We start from the raw sequence: 22,863 nt of genomic DNA, 5'->3' as shown, positions 1-22,863 counted from the left end.
AACCACATACGATACCGTTTTCTCTCCTTCTCGTCTTCTAGTTTTAGTTGGCTATAGTTTCCTGACAACTGACCAACCAAATTGAAGCTCGGACCACAATGATCAAAATCCTATAAGTCTTGGCCATCGACGTTTCGTATTCTGACCAGAATCAAGCACGAAAAGTGCTGACTACCGCAAGGAATAAGCACCCCAATCTGGCCACCTAAGCTGCTGTCGAAGGTAAGCACCATCACCTGCCATAAACGGGGACAAAGAGATGGGAAGGAGAGAGAAGTGTTTATGTTTCTCATCTCAGTGTTTGGTTAGAAACAACAGCTGCGATTAAAAGGTTTGTTCCACTGGACTTGTCATAGTTTCGTCACTTTAAATAGGTTGTCTATGGTACGATATTTTTTTGTTTCATGTTATTCATATTTTAACTTTTTTTGACTGTTTCTTTTATTTGCATTATGGGTTTTTTTTAGTGTTTCTAACAAAACCACACCATTGTAGTTGCTCTTATTAGTGAACAAATATATTACCCTAGGAATAAGGCTAACTAATTAACTAATTGTTGAAATGAGAGCTATCATCGATTTGATGGTTGAGTTTTCATCACTCTAACTTATTGGTCACAAGTTTGAATCTTTCTCTTCTAGTGTCCGAAATCCCACCCCATACAACCAACCCTATTGTCTACTATGGGTTTGTCGATTCTCATGGATATATCGGACCCGCATGAGTTTGTTCCTCCCAAGTCTAACAAACTGACCGAAACCCAACCCACTTTGGAAAATACCTAGTTGATTGTATGGAAATGTGCTTACTCATATAAATCACTCGGTAACTAAAATAGTGCGTGTGTGTACTTATTCCAAGTGTAGAATAGTCGGCAACTAATAAAATATGGGAGTCCGTAGTCGAATCCACAAGGAAGCAAAATGTAAATTTTGGTGGATGAATGCAAACAACTAACTAAAGAGCTAAACGCAAAGAATAGCAAATAAAATGCAAGAAAAGTAAAAGGAGGTTGAATGACTCGACAAGCATGTGAACATGTATCCAAACTAAAACAAGAGTGAAGACAACAATTAATTAAAAACATCTAGCCTCTAATCCTTCCCAATGGATACTCATTTCTTATGCTCAAGGTACAGTTACAAACACGCACAACCATACACAATGCATTGTTCGATACCATTAACTATGCATATGCAAAGGAAATTGGGCATGAAGACTTCGATTCCTACATAGAGGCCATCGGGCCTCTTGGTCTAAGATGAACACAAAGGGGTAGGCACCTAGTCTTATGGATTAATGTTCCCCCTTGGGGCTCAGCTTTTCTGGCACCCTAGTTTCACACTCAAAGACCAATTAACCATAACTCTCCCATGCATATTCCGTAAATTCCATAAAATCCCATCATCAATACAGACAATTAATGGTTATGCAATTTAACTCAATCAATTGGGGAAATCATGCATTGGGTATTAACAATTCCTAATCAAGCATGTTAAATCAAGTTCCTCTACTACACAACACACCAATTCTTATGTATTAATGTTCCCCCTTGAGGCTTAGCTTTGTTGTCGAACCGGATTCACACTCCGAGTCTAAGAAACACAATAAAACATGTTCTTCTCTTGCACTCATACATAACTATCACAAAATCGAAAGAGAGATCGAAACTACGACTCTTTAAGCATACCTCAAGCAATCAAAACTTTGCATCCACGCTTCAGGATTAGAAACTAGAAATCAAACCTAGCCACTCATAATATTGAAGATAAACAACCAATTTTATTGATCAAAACTAGTGTTTATAGCAAAATCAAGAGAAAGCTTAACAAAAACTAGAGAGTATATAATAACCTAAGAGAGAGAATGGGATGGAGGCTACTCCCCCAAAAGGAGACCCCCTTACAAATGACATGTTCTTAGGGTTAAAACAACATATTTGTTTATGAAAATACCTAAGTAACCTTACAAGATCAATCCCCATTGGTTACAAATGAAGAATACCCGAAAAAACCCTTAAAAACTCTTCAGGTCTTTTTGATTAGCCTCTATTTCATTTTATGAAGCAAGTGTCCGGACATCTTGAGGAGGTGTCCAGACACCTTCCTGTTGCCCTGCACAAAAAGTGTTGTAACTTGTCCGAATTAAGTCCGATTCGTACAAAACCAAAGGGAAACACTTTTAAATGTAAAACTAAACTAAAACACAATAAAATACATTAGTTGAGTGCTAAAACAACCTAATTAAAGGTCATTGAAATGTCAAAATAGAGGTCAAATCAGTAGACATTTGTCTAGCCAATGTGGGTTGTGAAAAATGAAACAATTATGTCCTTAGTTAAACCTCATATTTCCCTCAAACTTGTTTGTAAACTTTCCAAGAAATTGTTGGCCAATCCGTTGGTCGTTCAACTCTAGAAACCTAATTTGCCAAAGTTCCCAACTATTTATTTTGTTATAAAAGAAAAAGAAATAACACAACAAATGTAGGAGCATGTACATGTTTTTGTGACTTTTCCTTTTGGTGGGATAGTTTCAAAATTATTATTTATTATCTCAATATTTGGTCAACATATTTTATAGCTGTCACCTGGACATATGCGATGTTGTAGAATCTTTCTCCACGCGTTGTTAAAATAATAGACAGCCCAACAAATTCGCAAGTGTAAATTGTCCACTAACGTATCGTGTCGACTGGTCGGTAGCACAGAATCGCGCGATTCACTTTCCACCTCGCGCGACACCGCACGTAGTTGTTTAACCAATAAGCAACTTCACTTCCTTCACACATCATCATTATGACCTCACCGTAATTCTTTTTTACTCTGTAAGTTTCTAAGAAACCGACTTAATTTCATTGGCTTTATCGTACATTACTTCTTTACTTTTCAAAACTTGGGTGGCTATAAATATGGGATCCATCTTCAAATTTCAAAGCCGCTGATAGTTCATTTACAGAGTAAAAACATGAAGCTCTTGCTATCGCGTCGGTGTCCACGTTCTTCTTCAAGAATTAAGAGTGGACGAAATTGGGTGTGCAAGAGAAGTCCCAGAAATATTGTCCGCAAAAAGCCCAAACGATTTCTGAACAGAAGGCAATCGGTAAGTGCCAATTCGATCTCTTAGTTTGATGTGCAAATTAATTTCTAACACGATGATTGATTTTTTTTTCTTGGCAAAAGCAGAATAAGAGAGTAGGGATTAGGAAAATAAAGGAATGCATAGCACGGCTAAAGTCAGAGATGCTGGAGATCAACGTGGATCAAAAGAGCATTGCAGAGGGACAGAAACAGGTGCGGAAAAAGTACGAGGAGATTCAAAGAGAACGGGAGCAACTGTGGAAGGAAACAGAGCTCATTTCGCAACAGAGTCATGGTATTAGAGTTCGTTTAAATTTAATTTTCGAAATCATGAGAGCAAGGGTTGAGAGCGATTCTGCCAAAGTTGCTCAACTTACTCTCCGTCTCAGGTTAGTAACCGAACATGAATATGATGATATTTAACTAATTCTCAATTAGAGGCTAATACAATTATAACTTTGATTGTCAGGAACTTGATAGCAAAGCCAAAGGAACAAAAGGAAGTGTTGATGCCGGATGGAAATAATATTTAGGCCTATGGCCATGAAAATGTTTCCAATTTATGTGGTTTGTTGTGATATGTGTACTAAAGAGGAAAGGCTAGACTATTAGGTCTACTAAACCCCAGTGAACATGTTTGACCATGCGTTGTCAAGACAATATTTGGACATATCTCGTTCAAATATTGTTCTATCTCAACGGCTATGTAGACACGTGTCGTCGGGTGTCAGTCTAGTTGATTCTCATTTGTGCATTTCTACCAAATGATCAAGGGTTTGAATCTTATGGGTAGCATTTGTGTGTGCATTTATGTGAGTGTGTGTGGGCTGCATATGTGAGAGTTGATGGGATATATAGATAGTTCATGTGAGTGTTTTTAGTATCAGATAAAAAAAAAATGGCTATGTAGACAGCGTTTTAATAGTGTCAGAACCTGTACTAGTCTTGTCGTTCTTATATCGTTGGTTGAAGTCTATATATATCTATCTGTGTGTGTGTATATATATATATATGTCATGTAAGATATCTTCTTTAATTAATGAAAATAATTTCTTCACAATTCTTTATGGTATCAGACCAACAAGATTCCACCCGAGTTAAAAAATTATGTATATATGCTAATAATGTTTTGAATGAAGATTGTCTTCTAGTGGAAGCAAATATCATAAATCTTTTACAACCAACAAAAACTGAGTAAATCACTTCAAATATAGAGTTGCAAAGCTTTATGGCAATTCGTTAGCATAAAAAAAACAACTACTCCACAACAACTTCAATCGCACATCTTTACGGGACCAAGAACACTCGAGAGTTCTATAACTCCATATACATAGATATTTAAAAGGAAAAAGATCAGAAAAAGCTTTGTACTTTGAAAAAAATTTCAATCAATTCCCTTTATTATATTTCAGATTAAACAAATTCCTCTACTTTTTTGTAAGCCTTCATATCGAATTTCCGTCAAGTCGATGCTCACGTGAGGAAGAATATATGACATGACTTCTATTTTAAGAAAATGAGAATGATGTGTGATATTGCTTGGCATGAGATAACGTCTTAAAAAACCTATGTACTTTGATGCCGGAAGGAAAAAATATTTAGGCCTATTGACTATGTAAAGGTTTCTAATTTTTGTAGTGTGTTGTGACGTGTGTAACAACGAAAATGCTTACCTTCCATAAAAGTAAACATACATAAACCTCCATAAAGGTGGCATGCCTAGTTAGCATACTTACGTGTTGATAGAAAACAATACTATAAAAGATTGAAATAATATAATAAAGGTCTGTGTTAATCAAAAATAATGAAATTTCTCTTATTATACAAATAATTCAAATGTTTTTAAAATAAACAATGAGATTTCTAATGCTATACCAATACTACAATAATGTAATTTAAGTAAAAATATATGAAACAAGGATTTATGCTTCTTTGAAATATTAATTTAGTTTAAATTCCACCTTATAAGACCTAATTTGAAGAACAAAGTATTTCCATTATTTTTTAGTATTTAGATTGTTACTACATTGTTTTTTTAGTGTTTTAGCTTGTTATTACATTAATTTTCATTGTTTCAGATTTTATTACACAGTTTACGAAAATAGTGTAATTGGAAAGAGTTTTACGATGATTTCAAATATGTATTTTTTTTTCAAAATCTAACATGAATTTTAAGAGAAAACATTTTGAAATTTCATTTCAAAAAAAAAACTTTAAAAAATGTGATGTCATGTGAGAGGACAGTTGACTGTTTATTTGAATAATTAGGGCATTTCAATAAAAAAATTACACATGTAACAAGTTTACATATCATCTAACACATGTGGCATGCCACGTAGATTATGTATGATTATGAACACTTATATTATGTTCTATAAGTGTCCAATTGTCAATTTATATTATAATTATGGCCACTTATATTATGATCGAGTATTGAAAAGATACAACATGAAATTTTGTTCAGGTAATGATGCTCCTATTGTCAAAAGTGATAAATTCAATGAAAAACAGTGCCCAAAAATGAATTGGACCAAGAATATATAAAGAGATTTCCTTATGCGTATGCTATTGGGAGTTTAATGTATGCACAGTGTAAAACCCTAGATTTTTCAAGGGTCTAGAAGATCAAATTTTGAAAGTATGGGGCAAATTCAAAAATTTGGAAAGGAGTATAATTGAAATAGAAATAATGTATGTGGAGTAAAACTCATATTAGTTGAAATATGAATATATATATATATATATATGTGTCTGTGTGTGTGTCTGTGTGTGTACACATACATATGCACTAAACCTAAGTCTCCATCTCGGGATCACCAAAGGAAAAAAAGAAAAGAAAACCTAAAGCTGTTGTTGGCACTAAAAATATTATGGGCTAGGCCTAGTCCATGTACAAGGCCCAAGGTGCAGCCCATACGGTCCATCATGTTTTGAAATCACCCACAACCCATGAGTCCATTATATTGAGAAGGAGATAAAGCTCAGTTGATGAGTAACTGCACAGGTGGAGTTGTGTTGGGAGTGGTCCATGTAAAATGGAAGAAGTGGTGACAGTTACAACAAGGTGGTCCAGGTGGCAACCTATGAGAGAAGTAAGGGAAAAACTGATATGAAGAGGTGATAATGGCTTCAAACTGATAGAAAACGGCACAAATGAGGGGTTAACTACAGTAAGATCATGGTTTTTGGAGGGAGAATTTCGTGCAAGATATAAAGTATAAAAGCTGGTAGACAGACAGAGACAGACACACACAAACAATCAGTCAAACAGACAACAAAAACTCAAGCCCAAAGGCATTTTCAAGCTTCCTAGTATTTCAATTACTTTCCAAATCCTTGTCAATTTCGAGCAAATATCATGTTGTTCATTCCAAATTCTCTTGTATTTATTCCTTGTCAAGTTTCAAGACCAACCATCGTTGTGTAAATTGTTCTTGGTGTCTATTTAGTATTCTTCATTTCAATCTCAACAAAGCGCACTTCAATGGAGTTGGGGAACCGAGAACTATTGAGGTCCCACGATAGTTCGTTCAATTGTCTAGATAGAAGTCTTATTTACATTTGGTGCATTTCATTCTAAGTAGTGTAGGAAACTATAATCCTTGGCACACTTACAAATTATCACCACCTTGGGCCACTTTTTGGTGACAACAACATTTTTTGGCACACCTAGTGGGACTGGAGAAAAAGAATCTCAAAACTACCATGGCACCGCGCACTCGCTTGTCAGGAAAAGAACCAATCGCTGGGGAGAATCCGCAGGAGGAAAACCCACTGGCTGAGATGGAAGAGTGATGCAGCACGTGTGGCCCACACTTTTCTATTCCGCTTTGACGGCACAAGAAGTACCGCTGACGCAAGAATTATTCTAGGGTTTGGTTTGGTTTGTACGGCAACTATATAATTTGCTATTTGCTACGTTTCCTACTTTTGGTAGAATTATTCTAGGGTTTGGTTTGGTTTGTACGGCAACTATATAAGTGCCTATTATGTTTTGCATAAGACAGTTTTGGTTGATGAAATAAAAGCTAGAGAATTATCTCTAATCGTCTATCAACTTGGCATTCTTCGAAATCAACAAGGCATAAAAGGTTTTGTGCTTGGTATTCTCTTGTGTGAGAATCAACAAGGACAAAAACTTAATCTATTTGTGTGTTTGTTATCTTCGCTTGTTCCACCGCTGCATCAGTTGGTATCGGAGCAGCCAGGTTATCATGCCGCCAAGGAAAGGACGTGGTGGAAGAGGCCGAGGTGATAATGATCCAGGAGACTTCGAACGGCTTGTCCAACAAGTGGAGCGTTTGACACGGCAGATGGAAGCCCTTATAGTTCATCAGGGTCATCAGGAGATTGATGATTATGAGGAAGGCCTCGTCAATCCGTTCGGTGATGAAGAGTACGGAGACGACAACCAACATAACGTCCAACGTGAGAATAAACGGTGGGATGCCGGACTGAGGATTGATATTCCAGAGTTTCATGGTAGCCTTCAACCGGAGGACTTTCTTGATTGGTTAAATTCAGTGGAAGAGGTGCTGGAATTCAAAGAAGTTCCCGAGAATAAGCGGGTGTCCTTAGTAGCAACTAGATTTCGTGGACGTGCGTCCGCGTGGTGGCAACAATTAAAAACAACACGTTTACGGCAGGGCAAAGAGAAGATTGAGACTTGGAATAAACTGAGAAAACATATGCGGGCCACGTTCCTACCCCCTAATTATTCCAAGCTAGTATATCAACAACTCCAAAATTGTAGACAAGGTAATCGAACGGTCGCGGAATACACCACTGAATTTTACGAATTATTGGCTCGTAGTGATATTAATGAGACTGATGAACAGCTGGCCTCTCAGTAAATCGGGGGACTGAAAACACAACTACAAGATGTGGTGAACCTATTTGACCCTTTTTCTGTCGCTGAAGCGTATCAGCGTGCGACTCAACTAGAGAAGCAAATGTCTCAAAGGGTCAACAACGGTGGGCAGTGGTCCGACAGCGGCACGAGAGCCTGGGGTAGTACAACAACCCCACAACGTGCACCAACATCTCAACCAATAGTACCCAGAGTACCTTCTGGTGCTCCGCAGGGCAGGGCCCAAACTGTCGGTCTCAAGCGTCCTGGTCCTCGCTGCTTTAAGTGCGAAGAGATGGGACATCGCATGGCTGAGTGTAAACGAGGAGATAAATTCGGCAAAGGTTTGTTCATTGAGCAAGATCATGAACAAAACCAAGAATACACTGAGATGGAGCATGAGCCGGTGTATGATGAGGAGCCTCAAGGGGAAGTTGTTGAAGAATTCGTCACTGGCGACACGGGACCACTGCTTGTGGTGAGACGAACTTGTTATGCACCCCGTGATTCAGATATTAGTGACAGCTGGCTCCGTAACAATGTGTTCCAAACAACATGTACTATCAATGGAAAGGCTTGTAAGTTGGTTATCGACTCTGGAAGCTGCGAGAATGTGGTCTCAGAAGAGACTATTAAGAAGCTAAGTTTGGAGACCCAACCACATCCTCAACCATATAGATTGTCTTGGCTTCAGAAGGGAACAGACGTGACCGTGGCACGAAGATCCCTCATTCACCTCTCTATTGGGAATAATTACAAAGATAAAATATGGTATGATGTGGTGCCGATGGATGCAGGCCATATCCTGTTAGGACGACCATGGGAGTTTGATAGATCGGTAATTCATGATGGCCGGAGAAACACTTATAGTTTCATGTTCAACAACATTAAGATAACCTTATTACCCGCCCGTGAGCAAGCCCCAAAAACAAGTTCTGGCAGCGGGTCCCCTATGCTGTTGTCAAAAAGAAATTTTTTGTGTGAAGTTGAGGAGACAGGGATCATCTACTTGATAATGGGCCGTGAAAGAAACAACAACTGTCCGGACATACCAGCACCCGTGCAAGACTTACTGTCCCAGTTTCGCAATGTGTTTCCGGATGATGTGCCATGCGAGTTACCTCCGTTGTGGAAAATTCAGCACCAAATTGATTTAATGCCTGGTGCAACACTGCCTAATAGGCCACATTATCGGATGAGCCCAAAAGAACACGAGGAATTACGCCGACAGGTGGAAGAGTTATTGGCTAAAGGGCATATCAGGGAGAGTCTAAGTCCTTGTGTTGTACCAGCACTACTCACACCAAAGAAGGATGGCACATGGCGGATGTGTGTGGACAGTCGGGCAATAAATAAAATTACTGTGAGGTATCGTTTCCCTATTCCTCGCTTAGATGATTTGCTAGATCAATTGAGTGGAGCTATAGTGTTTAGCAAACTTGACTTAAAAAGTGGGTATCATCAAATTTGAGTTAAGAGTGGTGATGAGTGGAAAACAACGTTCAAGACTCGAGAAGGACTGTACGAATGGTTAGTTATGCCATTTGGGCTTTCAAATGCCCCTAGCACGTTCATGCGAATAATGAATGAGTTGTTTCGTCCTTTTATTGGGAAATTTGTAGTGGTTTATTTTGACGACATCCTTGTGTATAGCCCGACACCGGACTTACATCTCCAGCATTTACAAGAAGTCTTGACAATTTTGCGACAAGAGAAGTTCTATGCAGCTGCCAAAAAGTGTTCTTTTATGACTGACAGAGTATTATTTCTCGGCTTTGTAGTGTCGAAGGATGGAATATTTGTCGATGATTCTAAGGTCGAGTCCATCAGAAATTGGCCTATTCCACGGACCTTACAGGAGGTCAGGAGCCTTCACGGTTTGGTTTCTTTTTACCGACGTTTTATTCATAATTTTAGCACCATTATGGCACCCATTACTGATTGCATGAAACTAGGACAATTTGTTTGGACCATTGAAGCAACTGCAGCCTTTCACCAAATCAAAGATTTGTTGATCTCGGCCCCAGTATTGGTCCTACCCGACTTTGACAAGACTTTTGAACTACATTGTGATGCCTCTAAAGTCGGGATTGGGGCTGTATTAAGCCAAGGAGGCCGGCCCATTGCATTCTATAGCGAGAAATTGAATGGCTCTGGGATGAACTACAGTACATACGATATTGAATTTTATGCGATTGTGCAGGCTCTTAAGCATTGGCGTTCATATCTAGCCCATAATGAATTTATCCTTTTTACGGTCCATGAAGCGTTGAAGCATATTAATTCTCAAGACCAGTTATCTGCTCGCCACGCAAAATGGGCTTCGTATCTACAATAATTCACGTTCGTTCTTAAGCACCGATCTGGCGCCCTCAACAAAGTGGCTGATGCATTAAGCTGCTGGTCTACTCTTCTTACAGTAATGCGGAACTGTGTGGTGGGGTTTGATTCTTTACGGGAGCTTTTGCTTACTGATCCTTATTTTGGCCCGATACTACGGGATGTAGCTGCTGGCCTGCGTGCAGATTTTGTCATACACGACGGCTTTTTATTCAAGGGCAATCAGCTTTGTGTTCCTGCCTCCAGTTTGCGTTTAAAAATCATACAAGAATTACACAATGAAGGCCATATGGGAAGAGATAGGACCATTCAGTTAGTCATCAGATCATATTACTGGCCAAGTGTTCGACGTGATATAGTTCGGTTTGTGGCAAACTGTCGAACGTGCCAATTGTCTAAAGGGGTGGCCACTAATGCTGGCTTATATCTGCCACTACCGGTCCCAGAACAACCGTGGGAACACCTTAGTATGGATTTTGTTCTTGGGCTTCCACGCACGCAACGAGGTATGGACTCCATCTTCGTGGTTGTAGATCGTTTTTCAAAGATGGTTCACTTTATTCCTTGTAAGAAGACTACTGATGCTGTTAATGTTGCACAATTATTCTTTCGGGAGGTCTATCGACTCCATGGATTGCCCGTTTCTATTGTGTCTGATAGGGATACGCGATTTCTTAGTCACTTTTGGCGATGTTTGTGGAAAATTGTTAATACAAAGCTGAATTTCAGTAATGCATATCACCCGCAGACCGATGGACAAACCGAGGTTGTCAATCGATCTTTAGGAAACTTGTTGCGCAGCCTCGTGGGTGACCATTTGAAATCGTGGGATCAAAAGTTGAGCATGGCGGAGTTTGCTTTCAATCATTCTCATAATCACAGTACGGGGTTTAGTCCATTCTTTATTACTTATGGGTTCAGCCCACGTTGTCCACTTGACCTCGTCCCAGTTCCAGATCTGCACCGAGTGCATGGGAAGGCTGAAGTTCTGGTGGAAAATCTTCAGCATGTTCACAACATGACCAAGTAGCGGTTAGAGGATTCCAATGCCAATTACAAGCATTTGGCTGACGCTAAGAGGCGTCATGTTGAGTTTGAGGTGGGGGATTTTGTTTGGGCCATCCTCACTAAAGATCGTTTTCCAGTCAGTGAATATAATAAACTGGCTGCCCGTAAGATTGGGCCTTTAGAGGTGATTTCAAAAATCAATCTGAATGCATATCGGCTTAAACTTCCTAGTCATATCCGTACTGCCGATGTTTTCAATGTCAAGCATCTTGTTCCTTATCATGGCGATAATTCTGAAGATGATGGCCTAGATTCCGGGGCTGAATCTTCTCCACCTGGGGAGGATGATGCAGCACGTGTGGCCCACACTTTTCTATTCCGCTTTGACGAACACAAGAAGTACTGCTGACGCAAGAAGTGCCGCAGACAACTTTGCTTGGTCTCCAAGTTACTTAGTTTCCTATTCTACTTATTATATAATTTTCTATTTGCTACGTTTCCTACTTTTGGTAGAATTATTCTACGGTTTGGTTTGGTTTGTACGGCAACAATATAAGTGCCTATTATGTTTTGCATAAGACAGTTTTGGTTGATGAAATAAAAGCTAGAGAATTATCTCTAATCGTCTATCAACTTGGCATTTTTCGGAATCAACAAGGCATAGAAGGTTTTTTGCTTGGTATTCTCTTGTGTGAGAATCAACAGGGACAAAAACTTAATCTATTTGTGTGTTTGTTATCTTCGCTTGTTCCACCGCTGCATCAAAGAGGCTGCCAATGATGGTAGCATTGAAGAAAAGCAAGAGCTCATTGAACTACCAGCTGGCTTATCTGATGTAGCCACCATTTTTTATGAACAGTTGGTCAAAACCTTCAAAAATCTGGAGGTACGTTCTAACCAAACAATTGAAGATGCCATGAAACAGGTGGAGCAAAAGTTTGAAGATTTGACTACGCGGGGGGGAGGGGGGGGGCAATTTCCATCACAGAAAGGAACAAACTACCAGGCTGATCGTGGTTACAACAAGTACACTCCTCCTCCAATGCGCTCTCCATCTGGTAATGGTCAGAATTTCAGGCCTGTTGCATACAGAAATACTAATCCTATGAACAACCCAACTGCCTATGCAACCACTGAACTTGCTGGACCAGGAGGCAACGTCGCTGCAGGGGTGGGTATTGCTCGTAGGGTTCAACCTATTATTCCACCACAAATACCACCTGTTGATTTGGAGACTCTCAGACAGTTAGTTCAAGATTTATATGGCCACGGCCTTAGACAGGTTGGTAGGCCAGAGTATCACAAACCCTATCTAGGTTTTGTGGATAGGGAGAATCCTTATCCACGAGGATTTAGAGTACATGATTTCACTTTATTCTCTGGAGAAGAAGGGTTGTCCACCGTGGAGCATATCGGTCATTTCACTGTGCAATGTGGTGAATTGGCAAACTATGACAACTTTGACAACCTTCATCTCAGGTTATTTCCAAACTCTTTGATAGGAGCTGCTTTTACTTGGTATTCCACATTACCAAGAAACTTCATCAACACATGGTGGGAGATGGAACGATCATTTCATACTCAATTTTTTAGAGCTGAACTAGAGGTGTCTGTGGCTGAGCTATCTAGATTGGTGCAGAAGGCAGGAGAAAAAACCGATGCTTATATTGCTCGTTTTAAGAGGCTGAGGAATAGATGCCGCATCTATCTACCTGAGTCAGAATTTGTCAAAATGGCCCAGCGAGGATTGGACATTAAATTGCATAAAAAATTGTAAGGTATGGAATTTTATGACTTTTATGAGATGGCAGCAAAGGTCGCAGAGTATGAAGAATTGTTGAAAGAAGAAAGTAGGAGAAAGAAATCTTCTATGGGAACTTACTACCAGGAGATGGAGATGGCTGCTGCAGAGGTGACTTTAGAAAAGAAAGTGTGGGTTTGTCCCGCATTATCCAAACCAAAAGCAACTGACCAACAAAGAAACAACCCATGGGTGGTAACAACAATTACACTTTTGATGTGACTACAATGGAGGAGATTTTTGATTTTTTATGGCAGGAAAAGTTTGTTACATTTCCAGCTGGACACAAAATACCATCTCAGGAGGATACAAAAGGGAATGAGTATTACAAATACCATGACCTATGGTCCCATACCACCAACAACTGCTGGACTCTGAAGAGCATGATTCAGGAGAAAATAAACAAGGGTGTCCTGCTATTCCCTGATAAGGAGTTGAAGTTAGTAGATGAAGATTCATTTCCTCCAGTAGCGACCACTATGCATGCAATTGATGTAGATCTTCGTGACTACCTAGAACTTAAAAGGAAACTGAAGAAGAAATCTCAGGTATGGGAACCAAAAGCTCATAATTCTCAAAATTCTCAAGTCCACAAGGAGAAGAAGGGATGGAAACCACGCTATGTGCAACGAAAAGCCAGCACCATTACCAACAGATGATAGTTGGTAAAACATAAGAAGTTTCCAGCACCTCTAACAAGAACTCAATTGAGGAGAAAATGGAGGCAGTATGCTGCCTATATGAGGAGTCACTACAAACCTCTAGTGGTTCAACGCAGGAGCTGGACATAGGTTCGCAAAGAGAAGAAGCAAGAGGATAATCATCAAGTGAAAAAGGATCAACCACCTGCAAATGAGTTCATGGTGGGAGCAATTCAGGTACCATATGAATGTTCTACTACTACTTTAGTTTTGCCAACTGCTTGGTAGGATAAGAAGCACATAAAAGAAAATCAAATGCCAAAGCGTGACCAGCTAGGGAAAGGTGATCAACCTTTCAGCTCAGTGAAGGTGCAGATAGTGGATGAAGAAACCCCCAAAAGGGTTATCTTGGAGAAACCTTCAATCCAAATGTCACGACACATCAAGCCATTGTATGTCAGAGCATAGATGAATGGCAGGCCGATAGACAGAGTCTTGGTGGACAAAGGTTCTACAGTCAATATCATTCCATGATCAGTTCTCAAGCTGCTGGGTAAGAAAGAAGATGATTTAATTCCAATTGGCGTGACTATGGCACGCTTTATAGGTGAAGTTACTAAGGCAGTTGGTATACTTCTAGTGGAGCTGACTCTCGGGCAAAAATCTTCCATGACAGCTTTCTTTGGATTAATTCCAATTGGTGCATTCCATCCTCACTATATCAGCTCTTGGTGTGCTGGAGAGAAAATGATGTAGAAATCATTTGGGCAGACAACTAGCCATTCAAGATTACATCAGATCAGGTGGAAGCTCGCTACTATCATGCCCAATATGGACCAATTCAGTTCGCAAACAAGAAGGAAGAGATGCAGAAAATTACAAGACAATTATTGCAACCAACGACCATTGTTCCTTATAGGCCGAGGAGATCAGCGCCAATTATTGAAGAAGTTCCATGAGGTGGTCAAAGGAAGAAGAGAAGATAGTGGCGGCTGTAATAAATAAAATTGTAGTACAAGCTACCATTGACAGAATTGTAACAGAAGAAATTAGTGAAAAAGAAATGATAGTAGAAGATGATGGTTGTTTAGCCACTAATAAAAAAGAAGAGTTGAACTGGAATAATTTGAAGATAGCACTGGCCAAATTAGATGATTTGAAGGCCAAAACCCAAGATCCTTTGGAAGAAGTGAACTTGGGGGGGCAAGAAAAGTCTAAAGTCACTTACATTAGTTCTACCTTGGATCCATCTATCAAGGTAAAACTAATAGCTTTACTTCACGAGTTTTGTGATTATTTTGCTTGGGATTACCAGGAAATGTTAGGATTGAATAGAAAGGTGGTAGAACACAAACTGCCTATCAAGCCAGGATACAAACCATAACAGTAACCATCTAGAAGAATGTCTTCAGAAGTGGAGTTGCGTGCCAAAGAAGAAATACAAAAGTTGGTTAAGGTCGGCTTTATACGGCCAACCAGGTATGCTGAATGGCTATCCAATATTGTATCGGTTGTTAAGAAAAATGGCAAAATTCGTATATGTGTTGATTTTTGCGATCTAAACACTGCTACACCTAAAGATGTGTATGTTATGCCAATTGCTGATATGTTGATAGATAGTGACTATCTATGTTGGATGGTTATTCTGGATACAACCAAATATTTATTGTAGAAGAAGATATTTCAAAAAGATATTTAGATGTCCAGGAGCATTGGATACCTATGAATGGGTAATGATGCCCTTTGGCCTAAAAAATGCCGGAGTCACCTACCAACGGGAAATGAATGTTATTTTTCATGACATGATAGGTAGGAAACTGGAAGTTTATATTGATGATATCATTGTCAAGTCAGTCAAGGCCAATGACCATATGGTCGATCTCAAACTTGCATTTGAAAGGATGAGGCAGTACCAACTAAAGCTCAAACCTTTGAAATATGCATTTGGAATTAAAGCTGGAAACTTCCTGGGGTTTTTGGTTCACCAGAGAGGCATGGAGATTGACCAAACCAAAGCTAAAGCCATATGCCAAGCTCAACCATCGAAGAACAAACAACAGCTCCAAAGCTTTATTGGTCAAGTAAATTATCGTAGAAGATTTATTTCTAATCTTGCAGGTAAAACCAAGGTATTCTCAGAGCTATTGAAGTTAAAGAAGGAGGATGCATTCAGATGGGAACCAAAACAAGAAGAGACCTTTCAAACCATCAAGGCCTACCTAAGTAAACCTCCAGTTCTCATGCCACCCAACAGGCACAAACCATTGAAATTGTATATATCAGCTACTGATGATTCCATTGGGTGCTTACTGGCCCAGGATGATGATGTTGGAAGAGAAAGGATAATCTATTACGTAAGTAGATTGCTAACAGATACTGAGAGGTGATATTCCGTGATGGAAAAACTCTGCCTTTTATTATATTTTGCATGTACCAAGTTGAGGCACTACTTGCTTCAAACTAAGGTATATGTGATCTCAAAAATGGATTTGATCAAGCACATGCTGACCAAGCCATTGCTGACAAGAAGGATAGGTCGATGGTCATTGGCCTTGACAGAATTCAACCTCAAATGGAGACCACAACAGGCAGTTAAAGGGCAAGCACTTACTGATTTCCTTGCTAACCATCCATGCCTAAAAATTCCTGAGACCTTACAAGGCATGATAGATGCACACACTACTCCAATCTTTGAAGATGAAGGTGAATGGGTGTTAAAGTTCGATGGGTCTAGCACTGAGATGGCTATTGGAGCTGGGGTAGTTATTCAATCCCCAAGAGGTACAAAAACCACCTTACTTGAACTAAAAGCCAAAAATATTCTAGTGGTTGGAGATTCTCAATTGGTGCTAAAACAACTGGCTGGAGAATACAAATATGCTAGTTTTACATTGGCCCCGTACTATAGTACAGCCTTGCAATTGCTTGATGACTTCCAGGAGGTGGTTTTGAAGTACATTCCACGAGAACAAATCATATGGCCAACAGATTGGCCCAACTAGCTTCTGGTTTAATACTTCCAGAAAGTTTGATATAACAAATCATCACGGTGGAAAGACGATCTCATCCATCTATCAGAGAAAGAGGCATGGCAGTTGAATGCCTAGCTCTTGACGATCAGATGGAAGATTGGAGAAGAGATATCATTAACCATCTAACATATCCCAATGATCCAGCATCCAGAAAGGTCAAAGTGTTGGCACAGAGCTATGTAATGATCGAGGGGGAACTCTTCAGAAAAGGAGCTGATGCAAAGATGAGATGGTTGATCAGGAGACAAGCCGACCATCCTGAAAGATTGCATTAAATATGCAAGAGGCTGTCAACAATGCCAGAAATTTGGCAACATTCAAAAAGCAACAGCGGCGGACAAGCAGCCTATCATTAAACCATGGCCATTCAGAGGGTGGGCACTTGATATCATTAGAAAAATCTTTCCTGCCTCATCTAAGGGCCATCATTTTATCTTGGTGGCTACTGACTATTTTACAAAATGGGTAGAGGCAATACCCCTGAAAAAGGTTGAGCAAGCAGAAGTGGTAGATTTTATCAAAGAACACCTTATTTTCAGATTTGGCATCCCAGAAACCATCACAACTGACCAAGGGACAATGTCCACTGGAGGGGAGGTTAAAGCATTTCTAGAAGATTATGGAGTCAAATTGCTCACATCTACTCCATACTATGCTCAGGCCAATGGATAGGCAGAGGCTTCAAATAAGGTGATCATCTCTATCTTGCTGAAAACTATAAAGGATAATCCCAGAGCATGGCATAAGATACTACTAGAGACATTATGGGCCTACCGCATATCCAAGAGAACAAAAACTACAACTAGCCCTTTTGCTCTCACTTATGGGCATAATGCAGTACTACCTATGGAGCTGGTGGTCCCATCTTTGAGGATCATAAAGCAACATGATCTATCTACTGAAGAATATTCAGAAGCTATGAACATGGAGCTGGAACAATAGGATGAAAGCAGGATGGAGGCTTTGAACATGATGATAGTCCAAAAGAAGAAGATAGCAAAGGCCTACAACAAGAAAGTGAAGAAGAAAGTATTCCACGAAGGCCAAATGGTGTGGAAGGTGATCCTACCACTAGGAATCAAGGACAGAGAGTTGGGAAAATGGTCTCCAAACTGGGAAGGACCCTTCAAGGTCCACAAAATTCTCAAAGGCAATGCATACTGGTAGGCAAGACCTAGATGGTCAGCCACATAGAAGATTTATTAATGGAAAATACTTAAAGCCATATTTCCCAAGCATTTGGGAATGTACATCTGTAACGATATAAAGAATGTAAAAGCAGGCTCTTTAGTCGTAGCTATGAGCTGGCCTTAACGATCGCATATTATGAATAAAAATATTATATGGCCATAGGCCACGCATAAAAAAAAAAGAAAAAGAAAGAGGGCCAAAAAATCAGCTTTAAATCCAACTTTGAACAAATGAATTCAAGCTGGGGGCACTTGTTGGCACTAAAAATATTATGGACTAGGCCTAGTCCATGTACAAGGCCCAAGGTGCAGCCCATACGGTCCATCATGCTTTGAAATCACTCACAGCCCATGAGCCCATTATATTGAGAAGGAGATAAAGCTCATTTGATGAGTAACTACCCAGGTGGAATTGTACTGGGAGTGGTCCATGTAAAATGGAAGAAGTGGTGACAGTTACAACAAGGTGGTCCAGGTGGCAACCTATGAGAGAAGTAAGGGAAAAACTGATATGAAGAGGTGATAATGGCTTCAAACTGACAGAAAATGGCACAAATGAGGGGTTAACTACAGTAAGATCATGGTTTTTGGAGGGAGAATTTCGTGCAAGACATAAAGTATAAAAGCTGGTAGACAGACAGAGACAGACACACATAAACAATCAGTCAAACAGACAATAAAAACTCAAGCCCAAAGGCATTTTCAAGCTTCCTAGCATTTCAATTACTTTTCAAATCCTTGTCAATTTCGAGCAAATATCATGTTGTTCATTCCAAATTCTCTTGTATTTATTCCTTGTCAAGTTTTAATACCAACCATCGTTGTGTAAATTGTTCTTGGTGTCTATTTAGTCTTCTTCATTTCAATCTCACCAAAGTGCACTTCAGTGGAGTTGTGGAACCTAGAACTATTGAGGTCCCAACATAGTTCGTTCAATTGTCTAGATAGAAGTCTTATTTACATTTGGTGCATTTCATTCTAATTAGTGTAGGAAACTATAATCCTTGGCACACCTGTAAATCATCACCACCTTGGGCCACTTTTTGGTGACAACAGCTTTTCTCTCTCCCCACGGCCAACCACGCCACCTTCTCGGTCCGGTGAAGGAATAAGACACCGTGACCTCCAAAAGAACCGCCTCATTGCCAGGAACCCAACCCAATTGTGCACGACCGCCGTTAGCCATCAGAGCAACCAAAAAATCCACTAGAAACCCCTGGTATATAGGCCGTGGGTTCCAGCCTCTGATCCCGCAGTTTCAGATGCCGCCTTGGCACACCGATACCGCCTCTACACTCGTCGGAGAAGACATGAAGGATGGGGCTTTATCTGTTATGGAAGGGCTAGTTAGAGTCCATCAAGTATGGAGATGACCATCAACAGGAGGATGCATGAGATAGGTATATCTCTCTCTAGTTTTCTATCTCTACCAGCATTGGGTGATAGGCAGGGGGAAAATGATGCAGATTGAGATTGAGATATTTCAATTAAATATTTTATTTTGGTATTTTATGAAATCAATTGTTTGTAAATCAATTAGTATTATTTTTCTAAGAGTCTCGTATCTTTTTTATTAAGAGTACTTTTATATATTTGCTTTTAGGTATTTGTTTCCTATTAGAAGTGTCTAGGGTTTCGTTTAGTTTACTATTTAAGGTTGTAACCCTCATCGAGGAATTTCAGTTTTTGATTGAATAAAATTAAGAGACGGCTAGTCTTTTCCAATTCTTTGGTATTCGCTAGAATAAACAAAGTTTTGAAGCCTTAAATCTGGTATTCGTGTGTCGAATCAACAAATTTAAGTGGACATGTTCTTGGTATTCGTGTGTCGAATCAATAGGTCCAAGTATGTGTTCCTTACACCATGTCGCGCTGCATCAGAAAGTCATTCACTATAGGGGCGGTTGCGCTTCATCGGACTGATGCCCGATGTCCCAGTAAACCAGTGGAATCACAGGTTACTGGAAACAACCTCTGGTACCTACAGATTTTGAGATAGAGTCATAAAGGTGAGTTGCCAATTGATAAAAGAAATTAATTTCTTTAGATGTACACATGTGAACAAATGTGGCCGAATGGCCATTTTGGAACAAATAAAAAGATTGGTCCATTTGACCAAGTGCAAGGGTTTTGACCGTGGGGTTAGGAGAAAACTTGTTATGGGTTTTGGCCATTGAAAGGAAAAGTGGAGATTTGTTAGAATTTTGATCAATTTGATTAGTCTAGAAATTTTAGACAATTTAATAGTCTGTTATATACTGGTGGATTTTTAGGAGATCGAGAAGACGTAGACATGATAGACGCATTGTTCGATTTTGCACAGTTATCGAGGTAGGGGTTCTATATTTATTGGCCTCAAGTATCCGATATTTCTTTCCTCGTATGATTCCATGAATCGCTCATTTCACTTGACTAGTACTTGATATTCATTTTCGATTGTTTCATGTTCCGTTATTGGAAATCGTGGTCGTTACTTGTTTCGTCTTATCGTTTCGTGATCTCTATTTGTTGATCTCACAATATTGTTCATGATTGTAATTGTGGTTTGATATTTGATTGGCTATATGGATCTAATTATCCTTGTAGTTGGTTATCTTGTGCGATTGATTCTCATGACATATAAACTTGGCATGAAATCGTTTTGGTACTTTGGATTGCTAGAAAATGTTTTAAATAAGCAAATTTTATTCTAAAACTTTTTTGCCTTAAAATAAAATATTGAAAATATTATTTATATTTCTTTATAAGTTTATGTGTGAATCAAATAATAATATTTTGAATTTGAATAGGTTCTTCATAGAGCCTTGCATCATATTTTGGAAAATAAAATATATTTTCCAAACAAAGATTGAATCGTTTTGGGTGCATGAAAATTTCTATTGAAGACATGCATCATGATTGATTGGTTAGTTTGGATGGGTGTCAATGGTGTAGTTGGCATTAATGCGATAGCATTGTCGTTTGTTTGGTTGTTGGCTTTGTTCTTGTTAATTTGTGGTTTGTTGTTAGCTATGTTATTGTCATCTGGTCGGTTGTGGTTTGTGGAGTTGTATGGACAGTTGTTGGTGTCATGGTTTTCGATGGTTGTTCTGGACTATCATGTGCTGCTTTTGAGAATTGTGGATGTTTTGTGTGCCACGGCCTCCGATGGTTATTCCGGACTATCGTGTGCTGCCTTTGAGATTTGTAGATGGTTTTGTGCGCTACGGCCTCTGACGGCTTTCCAGAGTGTCGTGTGCTGCTACCTTTGATATTTGTGGATGGTTTTGAGTGTCATGGCCTCCTATGGTCATTCCGGACTGCTGTGTGTTGACTTTGAGAGATGTGGTTGGTTTGACGGCACGGCCTCTGATGGTTGTTTCGGACTACCGTGTGTTGCGTGTGATTGTTGCATTGGATGGTTTGTTATGTTAGAGCCGTGATGTGTATGATTGCATGCATATATAATGCTTGTTCATGTACAATATTTTGTTGGTATTGACCGTGAAATGACCATATTGAGTATTGTCTGGTATTTTTATCTTGGTTGTTTCGGTTGTTGTTTTGTGTTCAAGTAGATTTAATATACTCCTTATTTTGTTGGTTGTTTCAGCATTCGTTTATTGTTGTTCGATTCGTTTGTATAGGTATCTTGGTTCCTGTCGGGTACTTACCCCTATTGGGCTTTATAGCTCACGCTCTCTTTCTTTGTTTCCCCCACTTTCAAGTGAGTTCGTTGATGGTGACCAACTTCCGACGGTGTGATCGTAGTGACATGGATACTAGCATCTGTCGGGTTATGGGTAGTTTTTTCATGGTTGTTGTCGTTTAAGCTTCCGCATATTGAATTTGGTTGGTTGTTTGAATATTTTTATCATTTATTTTAGTAATAAATGCATTGTGAGGATTTTGGTAAAATTTTTGGTAGTCGAGGTTACTTTACACATAGACTTGTACAAGGTTGGATATTAGTTTTGCGGTGGGAATGCTAGGTAGATACCAAAGTAATTCAGGAATTGAGCACTGGAAGGCAACAAAAAAGGTTATGAGGTATTTAAAAGGGAAAAAGGATTATATGCTCATATATAAGCGATCAGAACAACTTGAAGTGATTGGTTACTCAGATGCGGATCTTACTGGCTCTATAGATAGTATAAAATCTACATCAAGGTTTTGTATTTATGCTAGCCGGTGGAGCAATTTCTTGGAAGAGTTTCAAACAATCAATCACCGCTTCATCTACAATGGAAGCTATGTTCATAGCATGTTTTGAGGTTACGAGTCATGCTTTGTGGCTGTGAAACTTTATCTCAGGACTTGTTAGGTGTAAAATACATCTATTTTTCTGGGCTTAAAGTTACAATTTTCTATGTTGTTTAGTGCAAAATACTGCCCATATTGGTATTTTTATGAACAGGTACTGCTGGAGGGTAAAGCTGGCATTGGACAGAATTTGTAACCTGTTTTGCAACCTATTGTGGCCGCAGAACGAGGGAATCAGTTTGCACGGTTAAGTTGTTGATGTGGCAAATACAGATGGGCCAACTCAGGGTTTTAAAGCTATATAAAGGGGTTCATGTGTTGGGGAGAACACACGCTGCAGCTGTAGCTGCAGCTGCTGGAGAAAACATAAACCTAATTTGGACATAGAGTGATGGCAAGAAGGAGGAGAGGAGGCACATCAAGTTGGGCGGTCCAATTCTTCAGCAAAATTCAATTCTTCCATTGCTTTGAACATTGTTAATGAGTATTTTGGTGGTTTTTATTATGACTATGTGTAGCTAAACTCTTTTCTAGCTAGGGTTTGGTAATTCTTCTACCATAAACCTTGTGCACAGATTTGATTGATAATCAGACTAAGTTTAATTCTTTGTCCTCTGGAATGATTGCTTATTTTCTATTGTTATGCATGCCTGACAACATCATAATTCTAGGAATTGTTAG

General features: G+C 39.4%; 1 protein-coding gene across 2 annotated transcripts; it reads left to right on the top strand.

The window, feature by feature from the left end:
• The first annotated feature begins 206 nt into the window (after positions 1-206).
• LOC120003462 lies at positions 207-4,063 on the top strand. 2 transcript variants are annotated; one of them, XM_038852463.1, is made up of 4 exons: positions 207-331; positions 2,958-3,101; positions 3,182-3,468; positions 3,549-4,063. In XM_038852463.1, the coding sequence occupies exons 2-4, from the start codon at positions 2,967-2,969 to the stop codon at positions 3,610-3,612; spliced, it is 486 nt and encodes a 161-aa protein (XP_038708391.1). In that variant the 5' UTR covers positions 207-331; positions 2,958-2,966; the 3' UTR covers positions 3,613-4,063. The 2 variants fall into 2 exon arrangements, with proteins under 2 accessions (XP_038708391.1, XP_038708393.1); XM_038852465.1 differs by lacking the exon at positions 207-331 and having other exon boundaries at positions 2,904-3,101; positions 3,185-3,468.
• Positions 4,064-22,863: the final 18,800 nt, after the last annotated feature.

The sequence above is a fragment of the Tripterygium wilfordii genome, chromosome 8 (assembly GCF_013401445.1).
Source record: "Tripterygium wilfordii isolate XIE 37 chromosome 8, ASM1340144v1, whole genome shotgun sequence".
In the NCBI taxonomy this organism is placed as follows: domain Eukaryota; kingdom Viridiplantae; phylum Streptophyta; class Magnoliopsida; order Celastrales; family Celastraceae; genus Tripterygium; species Tripterygium wilfordii.
Note: the sequence above shows the minus strand (reverse complement) of the source record. Positions and strands in the feature narration are given on the sequence as shown.